Source organism: Balaenoptera physalus, assembly GCF_965194825.1.
Source record: "Balaenoptera physalus genome assembly, chromosome: 17".
In the NCBI taxonomy this organism is placed as follows: domain Eukaryota; kingdom Metazoa; phylum Chordata; class Mammalia; order Artiodactyla; family Balaenopteridae; genus Balaenoptera; species Balaenoptera physalus.
This window is the reverse complement of record NC_138895.1, coordinates 44,524,999-44,551,957: the sequence shown is the minus strand read 5'-3', so window position 1 is coordinate 44,551,957 and position 26,959 is coordinate 44,524,999. Positions and strand designations below refer to the sequence as shown.

The 26,959-nt window shown below is 36.8% G+C and overlaps 1 protein-coding gene across 4 annotated transcripts in view; it reads right to left on the bottom strand.

Moving 5' to 3' along the window:
- Positions 1 to 21,132, bottom strand: part of INTS8 (integrator complex subunit 8) — a 46,626-nt gene extending 25,494 nt beyond the window's left edge. Inside the window, exons 1-10 of one of the 4 annotated variants that reach the window (XM_082432691.1) lie at positions 20,830 to 21,132; positions 18,165 to 18,339; positions 16,400 to 16,540; positions 16,006 to 16,077; positions 14,601 to 14,652; positions 12,012 to 12,194; positions 8,884 to 8,991; positions 7,241 to 7,396; positions 4,982 to 5,082; positions 4,424 to 4,565 (exon numbers count right to left, since the gene is read on the bottom strand). In XM_082432691.1, coding sequence (XP_082288817.1) covers positions 4,424 to 4,565; positions 4,982 to 5,082; positions 7,241 to 7,396; positions 8,884 to 8,991; positions 12,012 to 12,194; positions 14,601 to 14,652; positions 16,006 to 16,077; positions 16,400 to 16,540; positions 18,165 to 18,339; positions 20,830 to 20,959 — 1,260 coding nt within the window. In that variant the 5' untranslated portion in view covers positions 20,960 to 21,132. The remainder of the gene's footprint in view (positions 1 to 4,423; positions 4,566 to 4,981; positions 5,083 to 7,240; positions 7,397 to 8,883; positions 8,992 to 12,011; positions 12,195 to 14,600; positions 14,653 to 16,005; positions 16,078 to 16,399; positions 16,541 to 18,164; positions 18,340 to 20,829) is intronic. The other 3 variants (XM_082432688.1, XM_082432690.1, XM_082432689.1) reach the window with 3 other exon arrangements.
- Between the last annotated feature and the right edge of the window lie 5,827 nt (positions 21,133 to 26,959).

Here is a 26,959-nt window from a genome sequence, read left to right as displayed (position 1 = left end):
GAAAAGTTTAGATTTAAAAACAACTGAATTTTCCTTTCAAACATTATCAGTCACAGATTTGGTTAAGAAATTTAAGAGATGAGACCAAAGAATATGCAGTAAAGAATAATCTATTTAGCATACGAACAAGTCCTGCCGAAATTTACAAAGTACGTTGCCAAATTAAATGGAGTGATAAATTTAAGAATCAGAAGTTCCTGTCAGAAAAGTGAGAAAAGGGTCATCTTAGATAGTTGAAAAGAATGATCGATAATAGTTAAAGTATATAGAACCAATGGTTAAGAAGATAACCAAGGTTTAAAAACTAAACAATGAAAATAAAGAGTAACAGAAACCAGCTATGAAAATATTAGTTATCTAAAAATAATATCCTTATAATATTATTGAGTTTATTAGATTAGGCTTCCTTCCCACATATTATTTACAAGAAGTCAAAAAATATATATTATTAGTGTAAAAGCTCCCTAACCTTAAGAAATTGTCAAATATTCTCTAATATGCTGACACAAAAATTAAATTATATAATGTTTATAGCAGCATTATTCATAAGAGCTAAAAAGTGGAAACAACCCTAAAGCCCATCAACTGATGAATGAACACTCAAAATAGACACTGAAGAGCATATCCAGTCAATGGGATACTATTCAGCTATAAAAAAGAATGAAGTACTGATACCCACTCCAACATGGATCAAATTTTTCAAGTTTTCAACATTAAGTGAAAGAAGTTATTTATATGACATGTCCAGAACAGGCAAATCTACAGAGACAAAAAGTAGATTAAGAGTTGCCTAGGGTTGAAGGGATTGAGGGAAAATGGGAAATGACTGCTAATGGATAAGGAGTTTTGTTGCAGATGGGCAGAGAGGAATGAATGTTGTCAAACTGGCTGAGGTGATGGCTGCACAACTCTATGAACATACTAAAAATCACTGAACTGTACATTTTAAATGGGTGAATTGTATGGTATGCGAATTACATCCCAATGAAGCTATTAAAAGAAAAAAAGGAATAATAGTATTTTTAATTACCATGCTCAGAAACAGTATCTTAAAAGTACTTTGCTCAGATGAATAGGTCATGCTATCAGTATATAACACATCTGAGCATCTTGGAGTATGTACAATATATTTACATTCTAATAATTTTGCCCCACTGTATACATAATTAAGTTTGCTACCATATGTAAGATCTTATGATAAATAATACTTTAGTGTCCTTTCATGAGATTGTTTATTCAAATATAGAGATGCATTGTACATGTGTCGTCATGTGTTTGGGAATATGTGGTAACTCCTGATAAGCAACATAACAGAGATGTTATGTGAATTCACCTCAACTTTTTAAAAATGAAAAATATGAAATAGGTGACATCTCTACAGATGCTATAAACACTGAAAAGATAACTAAAAACATTAATATTAATCAACTTAAAAATTTAGATAAAGTGGACAAATTCTTAGAAAAGAACTTCTCAAAACTAATCAAGAAAAAAGAACAGCAGATGAAATCACTGAAATTGAATCAATGCCAAAGATCTTCCCACAAAAAAAATCTCCAGGCCCAAATACATCATTGGTAAATTTTACCAAACACTGAAAAAAGCAATGAGTCCATTTTCTTTTCCAGGCAAAAAGATATGATCCATACCTCAACTTATTTATGAGGCACACATGACCTTAGTAACAAAATCAAAGACAGGACAAGAAAGAAAAAAAACAGATGCATCAATCTCACACACGAATGTAAAAAAATCTTAAAGTATTAGCAAGCCAAATCCAGCAATATATATTAAAAACAATCATAACATGACCTAAAACTAATGCAATGTTACATGTCAATTATATCTCAGTTTAAAAAAAAGATCACAACCTAGTTGGGTTTATCCAGACAAGGTACTTCAACACTTAAAAACTAATATACTTCACTACATTAACCAATTAGAAGAGAAAAATTACGTGCTTATCATAATAGACATAGAAAAAGCATTTAATAAAATCTAAAAATAATTCATGATTTTTTTAAAAAAAGAGCCTTCAGTGAATTAAGGATAAACAGAAACTTCCTTAATCAGATAAGGAGTAACTGTAAGAAAAACCTATGATAAACATCATTCTAAACAGTGAAAGAGTGCAAGCTTTTGAGACTAAGAATGAAACCAGGAAGCCCATCAGAGCCCTTTCTACCAAACATTGTTCTGGAGATCATTGTCAGCACAGTAAGAACAAGTACATAGAAATAAAAATGAAAAGGCTAGAAAATGAAAAAACCAAAATGCATTATTTACAGATAAAGAATATTTAGAAAAACAAATGAACCTACAGATAAACAGAATTTTTAAGAGTTTAGCAAAGTAGCTGGAAACAAAATCATTATACAGAGTTCAACTATACCTCTATACCAATGCATAAACTATTTTCAAGTTCATAAAAAAAATAAAACGACTTCTATGGAAAAATTATAAAGCTTTAAAGGGCATTAAAGAATGCCTAAATAAATCAAAACCTACACCAGTTCACAGATTAGAATACTCAATATTGTAAAGACACTAACTTTTCACAAATCGGCTTTTAAAGGTAACGTAGTTCCAAACAAAAATCCAACTGGCTTATTTGCGGAACTTGACAATCTGAGTCTACTGTCGACAAGAAAACGCAAAAGACGAGCATAACCGATACAACTTTGAAAACCAAGGTTTGTACTTCAGATGATATCAAGACAGGGATACTGATGTATGGGTAAACAAACAGAAAAGTGGTACAGAACACAGCCCAGAGACAGGCCCACACACGTATGGATACTTGGCATTCAAGAGAGGTAGTACTGGAGATTGGTAGAAAAAAGATGGAACTTTCAATAAATGGTACTGGAACAAGTGAGGAAAAAAATGACATCAGACCCCATACTTCATGTTAATACACAAAAATCAATCATAGGTGGATTAAAGACCTAAATGTGAAAAGAAGGCTAAGCTCTAGAGCTTTTAGAAGGTAAAATATACAACAATTTTCACGACTACAGGATATGAAAAGCTTTCTTGAACAAGACACAGAAATCCACTAATCTTTTCCTTTATGGAAAAGATTGATAAATTTTATTATATTAAAATTAAGAACTTTTAAAATAATAAAAAGTTAAAAGAGAAGTGAAATGCAGAAAAGATACCTGCAATATTTAAAACTAGTAAAGGACAGAATATATAAAAAACTCCTGCAAAAAAAAAAAAAAGACAATTCAACAGAAAAATGAGGCATACCACTTGGAATGGGTACCTCAAAAGACAAAATCTGTATGTGCAAAAAATAAATGAAAAGCTGCTAAATTCCTCAGTAATAAAGGAAATGGACATTAAAACCTCAATAAGATACCATTATACCATGACCCTGACAGGAAATCTGACAATACCAAGTGCTGACAAAGATCCTGACCAACGAGAACTCTCATGCATGCTAGTGGCAAAAACATTTGGAAATTATATAGTAATATTGCAGATAAACCTTCTCCAGGAATGTAACAGATAAATCGTATGTGGGTGCACCAGGATTTATGTACAGTATGTTCCAAGAAGCACAATAGGCACAAATTGTAAATAACACAAATGTCCATCATCTTAAGAATAAATAAATAAATTGTGACATGGTCATATAATGTTGTAACACCTTACAGCAATGGAAAAAAAAACTGTATCTGCATACAACTTGAAAAAACATCTCAAGTATGTTCACTGAGAGGCAAAGAATTTATTTTGTATGATTTCATTTATGGAAAGTTCGAAACAGGCAAATTAAAGAATATTCTTTAAGGGTACATACAAAGGTGATACAACTGTAATGAAAAGCAAGGAAATGATTATCACAAAACGCAGGACAGTGGTTTCCTCAAGGAGAGGCAGAGAGGGTTTGGTAAGGAGCATAAGAAGGACTTCTAGAGCATTGGCAGTGTTGTATGTTTAGAACTAAATGGTATTAATTGTACTCTATGTACTCCTCTCAAGGTCTATTACATTAAGACTATTAAAGAAAGAGAAAGATCCAGTAGAAACACAGATTCTGGAGCTCACATGAGAGGCAAGAAGTATGATCCAAGGGTTTTTAGTGAGCAGGTGACTGAAGTTTTGGATGAGAATAAAAAGTGATATGAGAAGTTAAGTGAGCCAAGGACAAAACTTTTGTAAATAAAAACATTAAAGGGAGAGCAAAAGAGAAGTCAGTGGAAGACTAAGGAAAATCCAGTGATGGAGGAGAACCAGAAAAGAGCTCCAGCAGAAGACAGGGTTGGAGATCATGGTCTATCAGTAGTAACATCTATCAGCCAGAGAGGCAAGTCAGATGAAGACAGAAAAGAGGGCACTGGATTTGGTAGCTAAGAGATCACTGGTAAACTTAAAGCAAAATTATAAATCAAAAGGGGAAAAAACGTCTTACCTCAAGAAGAAAGTCTATTTTCTCTTTATTAGGTCTAAGAAATAGCTGGTTAAATTGAACACCAATCGCTCTACCTTCCAATATATCGCGGACTGTGTTACAGGCACAGACTTTAAAACAGATTTCATCTAGAGCTTCATTTCTGTAGAATACAAAAGCAGATACACTAATTTTTTTTAATAAAAAGGAATATATTGCAAAACTAAAATCACAAGAATGAGCCATTTATTCTTGAGAGGTAAGATCTTACGATATTCAGGCACGTTAGTAAATACCTAAGTCATGGGAAGTTCTTGAATTTATCAAGGGACAATTTAGCTATACAGATTAGGTAACAGAATCAAATTCTGCTATGTAAATTTTTTTCCCCCAAGCACTTTTAAAATGGATTAGATGAACATTAAAGTGGCTCTTCTGGCCACGTTAACTTCCCATATACTAAAAAAAAGTGAAAGTATTGTGTCAGACATACAGGTAGTTTGGAGGGATGTTTTTGATAAATCTGAAATGCACACTTACCCTTTTATTCAAAAGTCAAAAAGTAATTCACTTCCTTACCCCTGTTGAGCTTTCTGAAAGAGCTCTCTTAGGACTGACTGCCGGAACTGCACAGGTAAACTGAAGGTCAAATTGTCTTCAGCGAAAATCTTTGTTACCTCCTAGAACACAGACACAAAATTGCATCCATTTCAAAGATCATGAAAGAATCTTTCCAAAAAAAATTTTTTTTAATAAAATTTAAAAAGTCTTTCTATAATAGAAATTACACAGTGAAGAAAATCATTAAAACATCTTGCTAGGAAAAAATAAAATTCTTGCTAGGAAAATCTTCTCTTTCTAAAATTTTAAAATTACGTTAGATACAAATAGCACCCCCTTACCATTTTTGAAAATTGAAGATCAAAAGGGAGAGGTGAGAGCAGAATCAATGAATAAGAAGTAATTCAGCTATGTTATTAGAGAGAAAGTTTTTAAATTCTTCTCATCCACTTTAAATATGGGTTCAGGGACTTCCCTGGCGGTCCAGCGGTTAAGATTCTGCACTTCCACTGCAGGGAGACTAAAATCCCACAGGCCGTGCAGTGCAGCCAAAAAAAAAGGGGGGGAGGGGTTCATACAACAAACTTTTTAAAACACTAAAATAATTAATTAAAAATAATTCATCTAAATATAACATGTTAAGAAACTATTCTAATCAATTTAAATGGTTTAAAATATATTATTTAGTGAATTACAGAAACACCCACATTATTAGTCTTTTTCTGTTCTTTATCAACTCTTTATCTCTTTATCAATGGAAGAGAGAAAGAAGGGGTGATAGTGTGGGGATTTCTGGAAACAGCTAAAGCTAATCAGCTCTACCACAAAAGCACTGACAAAAATGGTTTCAAAACTATAAAGCAACCACTGTTTCACCTCCATAGCAAAACATAAGCTACACAGGGGCAAGTAAGCCACTTCCTAAATGTGAGAAGACATATTTGTTACAACTGTTCAATAACTACTTCATCAGCACAAAACAAAAATATACAGTTAATACAAACAGAATCTTATTACCAAAAAACAAAAAAACAAAAAAAGGTAAACATGATTTCTAAGATACTCCTGCATACATAACTGAAGTGATAAATTTCAGAGTTGCAACAAAATTGCTCTTTCCCCCTTCCTAGCTACCCATTACACTACTTTCTGAGTGACGCATTTTGGCACTTTATTGTATTCACAGTAATATGTGCCTATTTATGAGTAACATTTCCAAGGTCTTGTTTGCACAGGTCTTCACCATTCCAGGGACCTTCTTAAAGATTCTATATCTTATCATAATTGATCCCCACCCTCCATAAGCCTGTACTAGGAATACGTAACTGAAAGATCTCTAGTGTTTAATAACTTCATCTGTATCTGAAATCTATCTTCAAGAAAGTTTAATTTTCTTCCCTAGGGCAAAGCAGAATTTGCAAAAAAGAGGCCAGAGGGAGGGAGAGGAAGTACTTATCCCCTCTCTTCTATTTTCTCTGAAAAAAAATAAACTCTAGTTGAGAAGACTGAACTAAAAACCTAGGCTAAAAGTCCGTTTGGAGACACAAAACTAAAGGTATGCTATAGCTTTGTCATTTCATAATTTCTGTTTTGAATTAAATAACATGAAGGCACTGTTCACTTCCTAGAATGAAGGCTTTCCAAAAAAGGTTTTAAAAGTACAAATACTAATTCCCAGTGATTTTCATTACAAAACTAAAGATATATACACAGAGGGTGCAATAAAAATCTCAACAGACTAATTTAAGCCCTTTTCATGATTAAAACTGAGATGATGACCAGACTCCCTGGCAAAATGGGCTATGTAATAGACTATCCAAACCTACCAAAACCGCTCTGCTCACGCTCTCCTTCAGTCTTAATGTTCGCAGTGGCTAATAAGGCAGGGTTACGAGGTCATACTTTCAGATCAGACACAAGACTTTAGGCTCCATAAAACTAAAAGTTCTCTACCTGTAATTTTAAAACTTAAAAGTTCTGCCTACAGAGTTTCTTATAGAATGTGCTTAAAATGGGCAAATTCTATACCTTCAAGAAAGGATAATATCAATAATGAGTCAACATCTGTCCAGTGCTTTGCCTTAGAGTTTATAAACTATAACTTCTCATTTGATTCTCATAAGAAGCTTAATTATTAAAACTATTTTACAGGCCAATCTGACAGTCTGGCTTGCCCTAAATGGCACAACTGTAAATGGTGGTGTCAGGATTTGAACTCAGCTGTCTGGCTTCCAGTGCTTTACCATTACACTATTGTATCCCCATCACACATCTTACCTGATAGTTGCCAGATCTCAAACAAATATGGACTTGACTATATGGAGTCAATTGTTGAGATGTACTATCAGAAGAAGGTACAAGAACATCACACGCTTGACAATAGCCAGCTAACCGCTTCTCATCTATGGTACAATGAAGAGATAATGAACCTATCTGTAAAGTAAGAGGTATATATCATTATCCATCAATGTAATAGAAACAATAGTCTAGCACCCATTTAGTGCATTTTAACAGTACAAGAAAATGCTAATGGAAAATTCAGGGCTGGAGGAACCATAAAAAGTTAAAAGGTTTAGAGCAGGGGTCAGCAAAATATTGCCCACAGGCCAAATCCAGCCCGTGGCTTGTTTTTATAGATTTCTTGACCTAAGAACAATTCTTAGGGTTGTAAAGGGGGGGAAAAAAACCATAACAACAAATTAGACTATACCACAGAAACTGTATATGGCCCACAAAGCCTAAAATATCTATTATTTAGCCCTTTACAAAAAAGTTTGCTGACTCCTGGTTTAGAGTTTTCAGGCCAACATAAAGGTAGACATTATTATTACTCTATGTAGGTATGAAAATTAAGACACTAACAAAGAGTGAACACTGTTAAAAACAAGCTTAAAATATTTTAAAATACATATACTTGCAGAGATTTAAAGGGGGACAGCAAAGAAAACTCAATCTTCACTCAACTGGAATAAACAGAAATGCTTCCACCAAAACAGACAAAAATTTTTAAAAGACACACTTTTTTTAAAAATTAAAGTTTTAAACTACTATACCTGAAATGCCATAAAATTAGAAATCTGATGAGTGCCCCAGGCAAAGTAAAATGGGGATTCCCAATAAAGTAAATCTCTAGTACATTTAATCAATGTCTCTGGTGAAGAAAGGAAAGATTGAAGTGGGAATTTTTCTGGGCACCAGGCATACAAAAACCTAGTTATATACTTTAAAATTCAGTTTTCTGAATCACAAAAAGAAAAATGCAAACAACAAACACATGAAAATGTTTACCCTACTAGGAACCAAGGAAATGCAAATTTTTAAAAGATATTCTAGATCACACATCAAATTAGCAATTAAAAAAAAATTCACTGCTGATTGGAGTGCCTTCGGAGAAATGTACCTAACAAGCAATTTGGCTTTACATATTATTACATCCTTTAAAACATTAATGACCATTGACATGGTAATTCTACTTGCAGGAATTTAACCTGAAAGTATCTAAAGTCCAAACAAAAATTTATGCTTGGAGATATAAATTTTGCAACTTTAAAATAAATTAAAAAAATAAACAATCTAAATGCCCAAACATTAGGAAAATAAAGTCACAGCACAACTATATAACAGAATTGAATACATTTAAAATATCTATTCAAATATTTAAGCAAGATACAAAATAGCATATTACAGCATGAGCTTAACTGTATAAAAACATAAAGAATAAAAACTGGAATAAAAATAAGCTAAAACTACGAAAGGGGTATTACAGATTTTTTTTGATGTTTTCACTACTTTTTTGAACTACCAAATTTACAACAATGAACATTTACTGGGTTTTTTTTATCATCAGAAAAATTAAAGCCAAAAAACATATAGATGTTTTCAAGGACTGAAAATCATATGCCTGTTATGATTGTATTTACCTCTGCAATTAGTTCTTTGGTTCTAAAAAATTTTTCTCTGGCATTTTCATAGGCAGCTGGATTTGTAGAGCCTTGCTGGAAGTATGCTGCACCCAAATCATAGCACACCTAAAATGGTAATGAATACCAATTTGCTCAGTAATTTTTCATGAACTTAAGAGCTGACAAAACTCAAAGGCGTCTTCATCTCAGCAAAACACAGGAACATATACAGCAAAAAAGAAAAAACCATTTCAATGAGCAGTGAAACAATCCATGTTCTTAGTCACGAGCAACAGGAGTCAACTCTGACTGACTTAAGCAGAAAAGAGGTTTACCCTCAGGATGTCAGGTGGCCTACGGAGTTATAGGGAAAGCCAAAGAATCAGGCTTGGAAAGCAAACAGGGGAAGGGAAGCAAGCAGCCAGAACAAGAGCCAAAACTGATGCAGTGAAACACCACTGCAGCCATCTCAACACCAGACTCCACAGATCATGTCACCTGCAGCCACCAGCACTAGACACTGAAAGCAGCAGCTCCACTTCTGCCAGGGCTGCCCCTGGAAACTAGATTTTACTGTCACTGTTGCTGTTGGCTCACCATCACAAAAAGACAACTGGATTATCTACCCTCCCCACTTCACTGACTTACTAGCTAGCTCCTAACTCAGTCTAAACTAAATGTATCTGTGTGTCACACCTATGTGACATACTTGCCCTGGAACAGGATAAGGGGTAGAGAACGCTAGTGTCTGGAGTTTTCAGTTTTATTATAGGAAACAGGCTCTGCTTCCCATCAAGTCTCAGAAGGTAGGGGGTTCTTCTAACATAGAATAGGGGGACAGCCACCGGGGTGTCTCTCCAAAACGGATAGAAGGGGCAAATGTCTACTATCACAGAACTGGCCAGAATAAAATATTGAGAAATTTGAATTAATGACTATAAAATGATAATGCATTTCCAGTTGTCTTTTTCTAATAGAACCTGTATATTTTTCCAAGAACATTCATAAATTGATACCTAAATTTAATGAATGCAGAACTCAGAGACTGAGCTCAACTTGGCCATTTTATGAACAAGAACACTAAGGCCCAGAAAGTGACATCTCTGCTTAAAAGCATATGACCAAATACTGGCAGAGCCCAGACTTGAAGCCAGATCTCTAGGTTCCTAATACTCTATCTCAAATTTACTCTACACAAGGCTGACTGATCTGTCTTCTCAATATGACTTTCTTAAAAAGCCTTCAAATTATTCCCCCAGGTAAGAGAAAGTTCAAACCCCAAGGCCTGATCTTCAAGGATCTCAGAATCTGGACTAATTTCTCTCTCCAAACCTCTCTATTCTCCTCTATTTCAATCACACCAGTTTTCTCAATTCCCCATTCACATCAGATCTACAAATGAACTTCATTCCACACCCCGTATTTCCATTTACACCAAACCAACCTTAGCCAACAGATACTCATTCCCCCTCTGAACTCCTAAGCTGTAATAGTCTCTGGTACTCATGACTGAACTACTCTTTACTGATATGCATTACAGATACTGTTCTGCCCTGTTCAACAAATCAAGATTAATTCTTCTCAGCCTCCAGAATACTGCTTTGCACTATTTAATCCACATTTAATGTTGCGCTGATTTTCATTCTAGAGCGCTTCCTTCCATCTAGGGTAAAAGAGTGTTAAAGCAATTTTTAAAAATAGTATGTGTGTGTATACATAATAGAGAAAGATTTAAACACACATAAACACACAGACATATGCATACATATTACAGTTACATATAATTCCCCTTTCCAGGCAGAGTACAAGATACCAAAAAGATACTTTCAAGTATAATTATACTGACTAGCCATTAAAACGAGTTTAAATTCTATAGTTAAGAGGTGGTCAATAGGTTAAAACAAACAAAAAAACAAATCTGATAATGAAGCTGCCCTGAAGGACAGTAATACTTTTGGTTTAACTAAGGAAAAATTTAAGATTTTTCTTTTGAGTCAGGTAAATTTTAGTAACATAAAGACCGCAAATGCACTTTAAATATTAACATGTCAGGAAATGAGTATTAGTACTAATTTGCTATTCAAAAAACAGAAATTATGGCTCAGCTATGTAATTAAAAGAATATTTCATAGGGTTTACCTTGCACATTTATGTAAGAATTCTGTTTTTTCAGGTCATATCATCCACTACATTGTGAAAATCAGACATGTTACCAAGACTTTAAACAGACTCAGTGAGTGTAAGATATGACAGTACCAGAAACCTCCTACATGGAAGTTTCATTGACCATTTAAAGTGGTTACCAACTGTCACTGCCTCTTGACTCCTACTCCTACTGTACAAGACTCCATCTTAACAAGTCTTGAAAAGGGATTATTTTCAACTCCAGAACCAGCTAATCTGAAAAGGTACCTCCAAACCCTTTAAAGTCAGAGCTACTTCTGCCCTTTCAAGATTGGGAAATAGTGATTAAAGAAGTCATGCCAACTCACACAATGAACATAGAATGTAAAAAGAACACAGAAAGTAAAAGGCTAGTGGCCCTCTCTAGGCAATCATCAAATATTTTAAAATTTTTATTATATTCAAGACTCTGTGCTAGAAAGTGAGAAAGAGGCAAATATATTAAAAAAAAAGAGACCTCAAAGAGTTTACAATCCAGCAGGGAAAAAGAAGACATCAATACAAAAAATATCTAACAACAAACAACAGCTGAAAGCAACAAAGGAACTACAGCACAGAGTTACAGAAAGCAGGCAACCTTAAGATCTTGGAAAAACTAGGTGTTTCTCTAGTACCCCACATTTTTCAAAGTTTAGCACAATATTAGTTTTGTTTTTTTGGTATGATTAGATTTCTAATAATATTGAATTAACTGTAAATTAGTTACATACTCACTGCATTGTCAGTCTCCTAAATACAACTGGGAAACCAGTTCAGAGACAAAAGATCAAATGAAATTTTCCTTCCATTTCTTTTAGAAAAATTTCAAGTGAGGTCTTATAAAATTCACAAATTAAATACAATGCAAAGTCTTAATAGCATCTGAAGTCAAAATCAAAGGGACAAGGGCAGAAATAAATTCTAATTAAAAATAAGATTTTCCAAAAATTTGCCATGCATTGATTAAATACTGAAATAAATACCTGGCACTGCATCTCCTCGGTTTTGATTTTCAATCCAACAGTGGAACTCTCAGTCTCTCCATTTACCACGCCTGGCTCCATGGCCAATAAATCTAGAGTTCTCATCGTGTGGACATAAAGATCCTTGTTTAACTTAAGGGCTGCCTCTAGTACCAAGATAGAATCAGAAGCTTGTTCTTTTAGCTACAAAAGATCAATAAACAAATTATTAAAATACAAAAATGGCAGCACTGGACTATATTAACCAAAAAATATTTACAGGATACTTAGTAGCTTAGTGTATTAATCTATTTTAAAAATGTTTCTAACATAGCAGGAGTGCAATTATATTTGTTAAAATTATCTTAAAAAAAAAAAAAAGAGGGACTTCCCTGGTGGTCCAGTGGCTAAGACTCCACGCTCCCAATGCAGGGGGCCCGGGTTCGATCCCTGGTCAGGGAACTACAGCCCATGTGCCGCAACTAAGAGTTCGCATGCTGCAACTAAAGATCCTGCATGCCACAACTAAAAGATCCTGCACGCGGGGGGGCTTCCCTGGTGGCACAGTGGTTAAGAATCCGCCTGCCAATGCAGGGCACATGGGTTCAAGCCCTGGTCCAGGAAGATCCCACATACCGCGGAGCAACTAAGCCCGTGCGCCACAACTACTGAGCCTGCGCTCTGGAGCCTGCAAGCCACAACTACTGAGCCCACGTGCCACAACTACTGAAGCCCGCAGGCCTAGAGCCCGTGCTCTGCCACAATAGAAGCCACCGCAACGAGAAGCCCGCGCACCACAACGAAGAGTAGCACCCGCTCGCCGCAATTAGAGGAAGCCCGCGCGCAGCAACAAAGACCCAATGCAGCCAAAATTAAATAAATAAATAAATAAATAAATAATTTTTTAAAAAGAATAAAAAAAAAAAAGATCCTGCACATGGCAACGAAGATCCCAAGTGCCACAACTAAGACCCAGTGCAGCCAAATAAATAAATAAATAATTTTTTTTTTTTTAAATGAAACAGTAGGGGGCTTCCCTAGTGGCGCAGTGGTTGAGAATCTGCCTGCCAATGCCGGGCACATGGGTTCGAGCCCTGGTCTGGGAAGATCCCACATGCCGCAGAGCGGCTGGGCCCGTGAGCCACAACTACTGAGCCTGCGCGTCTGGAGCCTGTGCTCCGCAACGGGAGGGGCCGCGATGGTGAGAGGCCCGCGCACCGCGATGAAGAGTGGCCCCCGCTTGCCAGAACTGGAGAAAGCCCTCACACAGAAACGAAGACCCAACACAGCCAAAAATAAATAAATAAATAAATTTATTAAAAAAATAAATAAATAAATAAATAAATGAAACAGTAGGTTCCTATTGCGAAATTAGAAAACACATATTGGAAAAGATTGATGTCTTTCTTCTATAAAACAGTTAATAATGAAAAATGTTTTAAAGATTTGCACAGTTCCACTGATTTATTCAAGAAATGTTTTGTATGCTTCAATGTGCCAGCCATTTTTAGTAGGCATTAGATAATAATAATAAACTGATGCAGGTTTTTTGCTTCTACATTAAAAATACATTATCTGTTGTATACAGATACAGACTGTCTCTTATCTTCCTTCTCCTCTCCCAGCCCCTGCACTTTAGTTGTTATCTCTGGCACACTGTAGGTGTTAAATAAAGAATTACAGAGATCATTTTTAAATTACGGGAACTACTGTGTTTCTACTTTTATACTGACTAGAGCAACTAAAAAATAACTGTATTTTTCTGACTACATATGTAGTTTTAGGGAATTCCTTGGCAGTCCAGTGGTTAGGACTCGGCACTTTCACTCTCAGGACCCGGGTTCAATCCCTGGTTGGGGAACTAAGATGCCGAGAGCTGTGCGGCGCAGCCAATAAAAATAAAAATAAATTTTAAAAAAATTTTTTTAATTTAAAAAATAAAATTTTAAAATATAATGCATGTTTATTGTAGAATTTTGGGAGAACATAAAAGAATATAAACATATCACCTATAACAGTGATTTCTCACATCTGCTGAAGTACTGTGAAATATTTGACAACAGAATTGGTGGTAAAGCACTCTCATTAACATTAAAAACATGTACAGGGACTTCCCTGGTGGCACAGTGGTTAAGAATCTGCCTGCCAATGCAGGGGACACGGGTTCGAGCCCTGGCCCGGGAAGATCCCACGTGCCACAGAGCAGCTAAGCCCGTGCGCCACAACTACTGAGCCTGCGCCCTAGAGCCCGTGAGCCACCACTACTGAAGCCCGTGCACCTAGACCCCGTGCTCTGCAACAAAGAGAAGCCACCACAATAAGAAGCCCGCGCACCGCAATGAAGAGAAGCCCCTGCTCACCGCAACTAGAGAAAGCCCGGGCACAGCAACAAAGACCCAGCGCAGCCAAAATTAATTAATTAACTAATTTTTTTTTTTTTTTTAATGTACGATTTAGAACATTACCAAACTATGTTCTAACAAGTAAAAATCTAAATGCCATTGCATCTAGACCTTGCCAACTCTTATATACCTAAGATTAGAAGAAGCACCTACACATGCTCTAAATATGTCCCAGAAAGGTTAGAGTGTAACTGATGCCAATACTCACCACTTTCAAAATATTTTCTGTTAGCTCTTTCTCCTGTTGCATCTGATTCATACTAGAAGAGAAACGATTGAAGAGTATCGAACATTACTTGCAAGACTGAAAATTCAAAGCTTAAAGATCATTCTTGAAAGTGAGGTTGAATTTAAATAAAAATGTTTTTAATGCTATTTCTTTTCATGCTTAAAAAACAAACAAAAACTCAATGCTGATGCTCCTTTACCATTATTTTCTCATCTGCTTTGTATTACAAAAAAACTCTCAATTTTTTTTTTTTTTTTACTTCTTCATTTATTCATTTCCTCAAACAGTTTTTTGGTGTTTAAAAAGTAACAAAAGATAAGCATCTGCATGGTGATATAGACGTGCAAACAAACAAAAATATAACACAAATGTTAAGCATCAAAACATTACCCAGAAAGTGATTTTCTAATAATGATATATATATTTTTTAATTTATTTTTATTTTTGGCTGCACTGGGTCTTCGTTGCTGCGCGTGGGCTTTTCATTGAGGTGGCTTCTCTTGTTGCGGAGCACAGGATTCTAGGCCCACGGGCTTCAGTAGTTGTGGCTCGCAGGCTCTAGAGCGCAGGCTCAGTAGTTGTGGCACATGGGCTTAGTTGCTCCACGACATGTGGGATCTTCCTGGACCAGAGCTCAAACCCGTGTTCCCAGCATTGGCAGGCGGATTCTTAACCACTGCTCCACCAGGGTCCCTCTACTAATGATATTTTTAGGTGATATTTGTAGGTAGCATTAGAAAATAATGTTGCCTAGAAATAATGATTTCTTCCATTTATTCATTTACTTATCAGATATTTCTTAGGCATTTAAAATGTGCTAGGAATCCTGCTAAACTCTTCAGATGAACTAATGATTAAGACATTAAGGATAAACAAACCCTCAGTTTAAGAATAAAACTTACTGATAGCAAAAGCTCATTTGTATCAAGTTAGAAACTATACTCTCTTCCTCCAAATTTGGGTAAGTTGCTATCTGGAATTTAAGAACTAGGTTTAAAACTCTGGATATGATCAAACTATGGTAATTAACTTTTGCACTCTAAATGAAAATAATTTCCAGCATACAAAACAAATATATCTCCTTCAAGTAAATTTAATTAAATGAAAACAATCTTAATACTTGGAAGCAGGTCAGCTAATGTTAAGATGAAAGGCACAATTTACAAAGTGCTCCCCTTCTTTTTCAGAGCTCTCTACTCTAGATATCCAAAGCACTATCTGAATCTCTCACCCTTCTAACTCCTCCAAACCCACCTTTATGCAGGCCTTCTGCCCTCCAATTTCTGCTCTACTCCTTCTGTACCAGGAGTTATTAAAAACTTACAAAATTAAAAAAAATTCTGATGAAAAAAGTGCCAAGTAAGGGTCTTATTGGCCAACTTACACACTTAACTGAGGAGGTCCAGGTTTTGCTTGTTTGACAGGAAAACTACTTTGAACAATTGTCCTAATTGCCCTGTAAAAAAGACCAAAAAACCAAAATTTAACACAGTATAAATAACACTTCAAGTATTTTTTCAAGTACTCCTTAGAAGACTTAAAAACTATCTGAAATTCTAATTGATATATAGTAAAAACTTTGTAAGTCATCCACATCTTTATCAGAATTCTTTTCATCTATGCAGTCATAAATTTTCTCCACCAACAGATTCACTGTTTCCAAGATCCTCTGAGAGATCCCTAGAGTAGAAGGGGTAACTTAAAAGCATATTCCTGAAAGTCAGAGCGCAATTAAAGAGAGGCTGCCCAACACATTTCAGGTTTATGAAAACATTTACCATCTATTGTAGAGAAGTATAGCCATGGCAGTGGTTGGAGGTAAAGTGGCCAGATCCATGTCTACGTGCTTTGTTCCAGGAGGGACTTTACTGATGCACAGCAGTTCATTTAGTAACATATTCAGTACTGGAACAGACAAACTTAAAAAGGAAGAATCAAAAGGTATATAAGCTGTGTAAGCACAAAATACACAATTCAGTATTTTCACTAAAAATAATTACACTGTTAAAGGAGTAAATCTACAGGACCATTTTATTAACCTGTCTCAACAACTTATATGAAAATATACCTATCAAATTCAAAAAGACTGTTTAAGCTTTCATTATGAAAACAATTTAAACATATACAAAAGTAGACAGAATAATATAATATGGCCCAATGTGCCCATCATCCAGCTTCAACAATTATCAACTGATGGCCAATCTTGTTTCATCTCCACTCCACCCACTTCTCTCCTTCCCATATTATTGTGAAGCAAATTCCCAATATTAAATCATTTTTTCCACAAGTATTTCAGAATATATCTCCAAAAAATTACCTCCTAACATAATGACAGTATAAATTTCACATCTAAAAAAATTTTAATTGCTTACCATCAAATAGCCAATCAATGCTCAATTTTCCAAGTGTAACACATACATCATATTTTTTTGTACACATTGCTACCTGCTGATATGCCTCAAATCTATTAATGGATAAGTTTCCCCCTAGATTAAAGAATAAAACTTTTTTTTAATTCTAATTTTAATGCTATAGAAGATATGGTGAAAAAATGTTTAAATACTACTAGTGTGAGTATAAACTAATACAACTCCCTTGGAATGCAATCTGGTAATATGCATCATGTGCTTTAAAAATGTTTATACCACTTGACCAAGCAATTTAACAATCTATACTAAGGCCGTAACTCGAAATTCAGATAAAGTTTACGGACATAGACATTTAAGGCTCTGTCATTTATAAAACTGAAAAACTAGAGAAAACTGTCAATGGAGGAACAGTTAATAAATTATCTATACAATGGAATAAACTCCAAAAAACAAAATGGGAAAATGCTCATGATATCCTGCTATGTGAAATAAAACAAATCAATACAGTATATCAGGTATATTCACAACTTTGTTTAAAAATAAAGGGAGAAAAACAACAAAAATCACACAAAAATGTTAAAAATACTACTCTTCCCTCCTCTATTATTTCCTATTTTCTGAATTTTCCCAAATGTTCTATAAGGTATTTCTTTTTAAATTGTGAGAAGGGGATGAAAACAAATCATTTTATAACTACGCCTTTGAAATTATTTATTTGTAAACAAATAACCACTGACTCTAATAAGACAGCTTAATGGTTTGGGAGATAGTGATTGATTTATGCCCAGTAAAATTAACTTACTCAATAGGGAATCATCCATAACATTATGTACCATCCATCATTAAGTTTTATTCATTTTCTTCAGATATGTAAAAGTAAACTGAACATTTAAAACTGTTTAGGCGTGGATTTTCTCTACTTATCACATCAAAAAAAAGAACAATAATAAAATGGCTCGTTATTGATAACACCAAGTTTATACTTTAAAAGGTTATTTAAATTCATCTAATAGTCAAATATTTTCTTACACCTTTTGAAAACTACTTGCATATTTTACCAAGAATGCAGAGAAAAATAATTTTCATTTTAAGGGCCAATATTATAAGAACACATATTGAAATAAACCAAGATATCTAACAGTACTAAAAATAAATTCATTTAAATCTTGTATACCTTTTCTCTAATACGTCTAAGTCCCACTTCAAATGTGCAGCAACTTTAAGAGCAAGAAGCTTTAAAATACGATTTCTCTTGTTATCAGGTGGAGGTTGAACTTGGTTCTGTTCATTAACTGAAGGTTTAGAAGCCTGTTCCAAAAACTGGACTATAAGTTGAACTGGTGCAGGATCTAGGATTTAAAAGAAAATAATTCTTGAACTTAAGTTCTAATTATGAAGATCCAAAGGATTCACTGTATTAGTTTTTGACCACAAAGGAATCCAAACAGGCCAACAGGCACATGAAAAGATGCTCCATATCGCTATTAGAGAAATGCAAATCAAAACTACAATGAGGGGCTTCCCTGGTGGCGCAGTGGTTGAGAATCTGCCTGCCAATGCAGGGGACATGGGTTCGAGCCCTGGTCTGGGAAGAGCCCACATGCCGCGGAGCAACTGGCCCCTTGAGCCACAACTACTGAGCCTGTGCGTCTGGAGCCTGTTCGCAACAACAGAGGCCGCGATAGTGAGAGGCCCGCACACCGCGATTAAGAGTGGCCCCCGCTCACCGCAACTAGAGAAAGCCCTCGCACAGAAACGAAGACCGAACACAGCAAAAATAAATAAATTTATAAAAAACAAAAACAAAAAAAAAACCAAAAAAAAACTACAATGAGCTATCACCTCACACCAGTCAGAATGGCCATCACCAAAACGTCTACAAATAATAAATGCTGGAGAGGGTGTGGAAAGAAGGGAACCCTCCTACATGATTGACAGGAATGTAAACTGGTGCAGCCACTATGGAAAACAGTATGGAGGTTCCTTAAAAAATTAAAAATAGAGTTACTATATGACCCAGCAATCCCACTCCTGGGCATGTATCCGGAAAAGACGAAAACTCTAATTTGAAACGATACATGCACCCCTAAGTTCATAGCAGCACTATTCACAATAGCCAAGACATGGAAACAACCTAAGTGTCCACTGACAGATGAAAGGATAAAGAAGATGTGGTACATACATACATTGGAATATTACTCAGCCATAAAAAAGAATGAAATTATGCCACTGCAGCAACATGGATGGACCTAGGGATTATCATACTAAGAAAGTAAGTCAGACAAAGAAAGACAAATGTCATATGACATCACTTTATGTGGAATCTAAAAAAGTGATACAAATGAACTTATTTACAAAACAGAAATTGACTCACAAAGAAAACAAATTTATGGTTACCAAATGGGAAAGGGGGGAGGAATAAATTAGGAATTTGGGATTGACAGATACATATAAAATAAACAAGGAACTACTGTATAGCACAGGGAACTATATTCAATATCTTATAATAACCTATAATGGAAAAGTATCTGAAAAGGAATATATATATATGTATCTTAATCACTTTGCTGTACACCTGAAACATTGTACATCAACTATACTTCAATTAAAAAGAAAGTTAAAAAAAAAAAATCCAAACAGTTATGTAGTTAGAATAACTAAGGATTATGATTTATAAGAAGTGTGCCTGGGGATTAAAGGGAAAGATCAGGAAGGGTGTAAGGAAGAAAGGATAACAGATTCCTGCAGAAGAAAGCACTTTACAGGGAAGAACATAATGGTTATAGATTTCCAGTTCAGCAAATAACGAATGTCAATTAGAGGAAAGAAATGTCATCTTTAGAATCACTGTTTTAACGCTTAATTAGTGGGACCTGCATCAAGTTACCTCTGCACCTGTTTCTGTCATGCAAAATAGAGGATAATGCCACCTACCTCACAGGATTACTATGAAGACCGATTAAATGAGATAACAGATACGAAGCATTAAGCACAATGACTGGCACGCAGAAACACTCAACAAGCGTTAGTCAAAAGCAATGAATTAAAAGAACATAATATAATATAGGTGGTAAAACTGCCCAAGTGAAGTACACTAACTTCTCGCACAGCAGTCTCCACCAGGAGACTAAGGCCAGGCCATTAGACTGAACAAGCCACATCTGGATTCAAACTTAATCAGCAAAATATCATCCAAGGAACTTAACGTTTTCATGCCAGTACCTCTTTCCAGAAATGCCTGGGGTTTTCCACCTTCCCTGAGAGCACTCATTAACTGGGATATTAATCATGATCATCATTATACAATAACCATCTGGCAACTGTAGTTTTTTTCTGCTTTCAAAGATTTCCTCATTTTGATTTACAGCCTAACTTTGAAATATATAATTAAGAGTCGGTAAAGTCTCCTCGTTGAGGAATAAAACAGTTAAATAGGAACCTAAGATAGTTAACTAATTAGTGTCAGGATCAGCCCCCGAACAGCTGATTTCTCTCCCCATCTCCCCAAACTGCGCGGGGTTCTGTCAAGAGGAGGGTTCGAGCCAGCCTCCCCAAACCAAATACTCTCACAAGGCCATCTCGCAGGTGTTAAAACCCCGAACAGTAAAAGGGGGTGGATGCGGAAGCGCCTTTGTTTTGCGCCTTTCTTTGGCCTCCCACAGCAGTGCCCCCGCACTGGTGTGTTTAATACTTAGCCGGGGGCCTCGTCAGAGCTCGGCTCCGGTCCCCGCCTCCCGAGCCGCAGGTTCGTGGCCGAGAAGGCGTGGGATGGTGAGAGACGGGAGGGCAGCGCCGGTGGCCGGGTCCCGCTCCACTCGAGCTGCAGGCGCCGCGCTTACCCGGGCAGGGCTTGCGCAGATGTTTCTCCAACAGCGACTCCTCCAGCAGGAACTCGAACCAGCAGGTCTGCGGCGGGGTGCAGGGCCGGCTGGAGGTGGCCGCCTCCCGGTCCGCCGCCTCCGCGCTCATCCTGCCCCCGCCGCCGCTACCCCCCGGGACGCTTCCCGGCTCCAACCTGACACTCGGACGCGGGCCCTGGGCCTGTGATCTGCAGAACCCCTGGGACCTAGGACGCACTCGGAACGTCCCGGAAACCCACACAGTCCAAAATGGCTGCGCGGCCCAGCCAGAGCTGGGTATCCTGGATCCGCCTCCTGGCGCCACCGCCGCGCCTCCAAGCCAATCGTTATTTGAGTTGGAGAAAGAGGGCGGGACCTATCCTCAGACCACGCCTCCTCCCAGTTGCCTTGGGAGACGGCTTGCGGGTAAGCTGGGTCGCAGGTTGGTTTTCCCGGTTCCCTGGGAGTTTCTCAGCGAGCAAATGAAACAGGCTTATCAATAGGCCTCACCGTCTTCGTAAAAGGCAGTGAGCACTACAGGTTCAAACTGTGATCTAGGCAAAGTTTGTTTCGGTGCTTTCAATTTTCCCACTTCCATTTCTGAGATTTCCTACTACCTAGGTCCTCTCGGCGGATGTGCCCTCGTGTCTTGGGCGCCAGCGTCTCCGCCCCCTTTCCGAGACAGCTGATGGCCCACGTGAGATTTAGCTTTTCTGCTGCTTCTCAGGACTAGCTCTCAGTGTTTAGCGCCTAATTAACTCTCCTGATATCCCGGCTAGAGTTACTAAGCCCATTTTACATTTACCTTAATTCTGTAATGTTCTTGTGTTTTTTATTAACGAAGTTGAAAAAAGTGTATTCATAGGTCGTGCACACGATCTATATTGAGTGCAAACTAACCTCTCTGAACCTTAGTTTTCATATTTGTAAATCAGGAATTATAATAGTGCCTAATCTTAGGGTTGATAAGAGAATTAAAGGCAGAACTTGATAATACAGGTAAGCTTTTTAAACAAGGCCTGACATCTAGAAACATGGGCAAATGTTAGCAAATATCATATAGTGCTTTCTTCATATACATGATTCTAGTTTTCTCCTATAAACGACCCTGTTACACATGTTTTAACCAATGAAAACACTGAAGTTCCAGAGTTATTATTTGCCCAAGGTTTCCCAAAAAACAAGGGGTGGAGCCAGAGCTTTGGTGATCTTTCCACTGTACTCAGGCTGCTTCCAACGTTCAATAGAGAGGATAAGACTGATGGCTTATGGTCTTTTCCAGAATGAAATGGTAGAGCTTTGAAAAGTTTTAGGAAAAATAAATGGAAGTAGCTCCTCCATACGTGAAAGTAAATCAGTGCTTTAGTGGCAACCATTGCCTTGTTCTCTTGCTGTGCAATCCTCTTTCTGGATTCTGCCCTGCCTCTCTCCCACTCTTTCATTTTGGTGCTTCCTGGGGTCCTGGTATTAGTCCTCTTATCACTGTAAAAACCATTCCTGCATCACTCCCCCCACTCCTGAAACTCTATCCTAGGCTCTAAAGAACACAGCTTGGAAATCATGTATTAGAGTAATAAAATCATGAGGGCCTAAATTAACAAAATATCAATAGGAAGACAGTCTCTTCAGCAAGTGGTGTTGGAAAAGTTGGCCAGCCGCATATAAATCAATGAAGTTTGAACACACCCTCACACCATACACAAAAGTAAACTCAAAATGGCATAAAGACTTAAAGACAAGACGCCATAAAACTCCTAGAAGAGAACATAGGCAAAGCATTCTCTGACATAAATCGTACCAATATTTTCTTAGGTCAGTCTCCCAAGGCAATAGAAATAAAAGCAAAAATAAACAAATGGGACCTAATCAAACTTATAAGCTTTTGCACAGCAAAGGAAACCATAAGCAAAATGAAAAGATAATCTACAGACTGGGAGAAAATATTTGCAAATGATGCGACCAACAAAGGCTTAATTTCCAAAATACACAAATAGCTAATACAATTCAATAACAAAAAAACAAACAACCCAATTGAAAAACGGGCAGAAGACCTAAATAGACATTTCTCCAAAGAAGACATACAGATGGCCAATAGGCACATGAAAAGATGCTCGTCTTTGCAAAATGCAAATCAAATGCAAGAGAAATGCAAATCAAAACTACAATAAGGTACCACCTCACACTAGTCAGAATGGCCATCATTAAAAAGTCTACAAATAATAAATGCTGGAGAGAGTGTAAAGAAAAGGGAACCCTCTTACACTCTTGGTAGGAATGTAAATTGGTGCAGCCACTATGGAAAACAGTATAGAGGTTCCTCAAAAAGCTAGCAATAGAGTTGAACTATGATCCAGCGATTCCACTCCTGGGCATATACCCAGATAAAACTATAATTTGAAAAGATGCATGCACCCCTGTGTTCATAGCAGCACTATTTACGATAGCCAAGACATGGAACCAACCTAAATGTCCATCAAAAGATGAATGGATAAGGAAGATGTGGTAAGGACTTCCCTGGTGGTGCAGTGGTTAAGAATCCGCCTGCTGATACAGGGGACATGGGTTCAAGCCCTGGTCCGGGAAGATCCCACATGCCGCGGAGCAACTAAGCCCATGCGCCACAACTACTGAGCCTGCGCTCTAGAGCCTATGAACCACAACTACTGAGCCCACACGCCACAACTACTGAGCCCACGCACCACAACTACTGAAGCCCTTGTGCCCAGAGCCCGTGCTCCGCAACAAGAGAAGCCACTGCAATGAGAAGCCCACGCACTGCAACGAAGAGTAGCCCCCGCTCGCCGCAACTAAAGAAAGCCAATGCACAGCAATGAAGACCCAGTGCAGCCAAAAATAAAAAGATAAATAAATAAATTTATAAAATGCACTGAATTTATAGAAAGATTTGAGAAGAATTGACATCTTGAGTCTTTCAATCCATAAATATGGCATATTTTTCCATTTATTAAAGTCTTCTTTAGTATCTCTCAGCAATGACTTGTAGTTTTTCAGTACAGAGATCTTTCACATCTTCCTTTAAATTTATTTAAATTCCTTCACAATTTATTTAAATTTTATTACAAATAATTTTTTAAATTTCAGATTCCAATTGTTACTAGTATATAGAATATGAATAGATCTCAAAAACATACTGCTGAGTCAAAAGAAGCAAGTTATGGAAAAAATAAGTACAATATGATATGTGTGAATTATAAAACCCCCGGAATGCCATATACTGTGCATAGATATGTATGTATGTATACATACAAATATGTACACATAAATGGACTGAAGTGGCATTGTCAAAGTATAGTCTGCCATCCCCAGAGGACCTCCCAGATCCTTTCAGAGAGTCTTTGAGGTCAGAATTATTTTCACAATACTAAGATGCAATTTGCCTTTTTGCTGTGTTAACATTTGCGCTGATGATTCAAAAGCAATGGTGGGAAGAACTTGTAGCAACTCAGCATGCATCAAAGCAGTGACATTGTTTTTCACCAACACCACTTACTGGCAGTTTTAAAAAATGACGATTTCACTTATGTCCATGGTGACACAGTAACAAGTATTAATTTTATTAACTCTTGAACCTTGAATACATGTCATATCTTTTTAATATTCTCTATATGAAATGAGAAGCACACATAAAGCACCTCTGCTGGAAAGCAAAGTACAGTGGTTGTCTCAACTTGAGCTATTTGAGCTATGATCCGAACTAGCAGCTTTTTCATGAAACACCATTTTTACTTGAAAGAACAAGGACAGACTAATTATGGTTATTCAGACTTGGGTATTTGGCAGACATTTTCTCAAAAATGGACAAAGTGAGTCTGTCACTTCATGGAAAACAACTGACAGTATTTGTGGCTAATGATAAATTTTGAGTTTTCAAGTAAAAACTAGAATTCTGGACTGTGAACTTGACAGCTTTCCAATGCTTACAGACTTTTCTAATGAAATAGGTGGTGATATAATTAGTTTTTTTTGATATTGGAATAAAATGTGTCAACTTTTGGGTGGTCATATAATTCAGAAAACCAATCAATATTTTTGTAATGAGTACAAGATGCATTCTAATTACAAGACAGAGCAATGGATTGTAATAGAACAGAGTTTGAAAAGTTAACTGATACAATTGCAGGTTCCAAATTGCAACTAACCTTTAAAAAACCACCACTGGGCTTCCCTGATGGCGCAGTGGTTAAGAATCCACCTGCCAGTGCAGGGGACACAGGTTCGAGCCCTGGTCCGGGAAGATCCCACATGCCGCGGAGCAACTAAGCCCGTGAACCACAACAACTGAACCTGCACTCTAGAGCCTGCGAGCCACAACTGCTGAGCCCATATGCCGCAACTACTGAAGCCCACATGCCTAGAGCCTGTGCTCCGCAACAAGAGAAGCCACTGCAATGAGAAGCCCACGCATCGCAACGAAAAGTAGTCCCCACTCTCCACAACTAGAGAAAGCCCGCGTGCAGCAACGAAGACCCAACGCAGCCAATAAATAAATAAATTCATATATACATATAAAAAAATAAAAAAACACCACTTTCTCGAGTTTTGGTATAGTATCAAAGAAGAAAATCCACAATTATCTGAAAAGGCTCATAAAATTCTCCTTTTTCAACTACATAGCTATATGATCATCTCAATAGATGCACAAAAAGCTTTTGACAAAATTCAACACCAATTTATGATAAAAACTCTCCAGAAAGTGGGCATAGAGGGAAGCTTCCTCAACATAATAAAGGCCATATATGACAAACCCACAGCAAACATCATTCTTAATGGTGAAAAACTGAAAGCATTTCCTCAAGATCAGGAATAAGACAAGGTTGTCCACTCTCACCACCATTACTCAACATAGTATTGGAAGTCCTAGCCACGGCAATCAGAAAAGAAAAAGAAATAAAAGAAACACAAATTAGAAAAGAAGAAGTAAAACTGTCACTGTTTGCAGATGACATGATACTATACACGGAAAATCCTAAAGATGCCACCGGAAAACTACTAGAACTAATCAATGAATTTGGTAAGGTTGCAGGATACAAAATTAATGCACAGAAATCTCTTGCATTCCTATACAGTAACAATGAAAGATCAGAAAGAGAAATTAAGGAAACAACCCCATTTACCATCACAAAAAAAAATAATAAAATACATAGGAATAAACCTACCTAAGGAGGCAAAAGACCTGTACTCAGAAAACTATAAAACACTGATGAAAGAAATCAAAGATGACATAAACAGATGGAGAGATATACCATGCTCCTGGATTGGAAGAATCAATATTTTGAAAATGACTATACTACCCAAAGCAATCTACAGGTTCAATGCAACCCCTATCAAATTACCAATGGCATTTTTCACAGAATTAGTACAAAAAATTTCACAATTTGTATGGAAACACAAAAGACCCCGACTAGCCAAAGCAAACCTTGAGAACGAAATATGGAGCTGGAGGAATCAGGCTCCCTGACTTCAGACTATACTACAAAGCTACAGTAATCCAGACACTATCGTACTGGCACAAAAACAGAAATATAGATCAGTGGTACAGGATAGAAAGCCCAGAGATAAACCCACGCACCTATGGTCACCTAATCTATGACAAAAAAGGCAAGAATACAGTGGAGACAAGACAGCCTCTTCAATAAATGGTGCTGGGAAAACTGGACAGCTACATGTAAAAGAATGAAAATAGAACACTATCTAACACCATACACAAAAATAAACTCAGAATGGATTAAAGACCTAAATGTAAGACTGAACACTATAAAACTCTGAGAGGAAAACATAGGAAAAACACTCTGACATAAACCAAAGCAAGATCTTTTATGACCCACCTCCTAGAATAATGAAAATAAAAACAAAAATAAGTGAATGGGGCCTAATTAAACTTAAAAGCTTTTGCACAGCAAAGGAAACCATAAAAAAGATGAAAAGACAACCCACAGAATGGGACAAAATATTTGCAAATGAAGAAACAAACAAAGGACTAATCTCCAAAATGTACAAGCAGCTCATGCAGCTCAATATCAAAAAAACAAACAACCCAATCCAAAAATGGGCAGAAGACCTAAATAGACATTTCTCCAAAGAAGACATACAGATGGCCAAGATGCACATG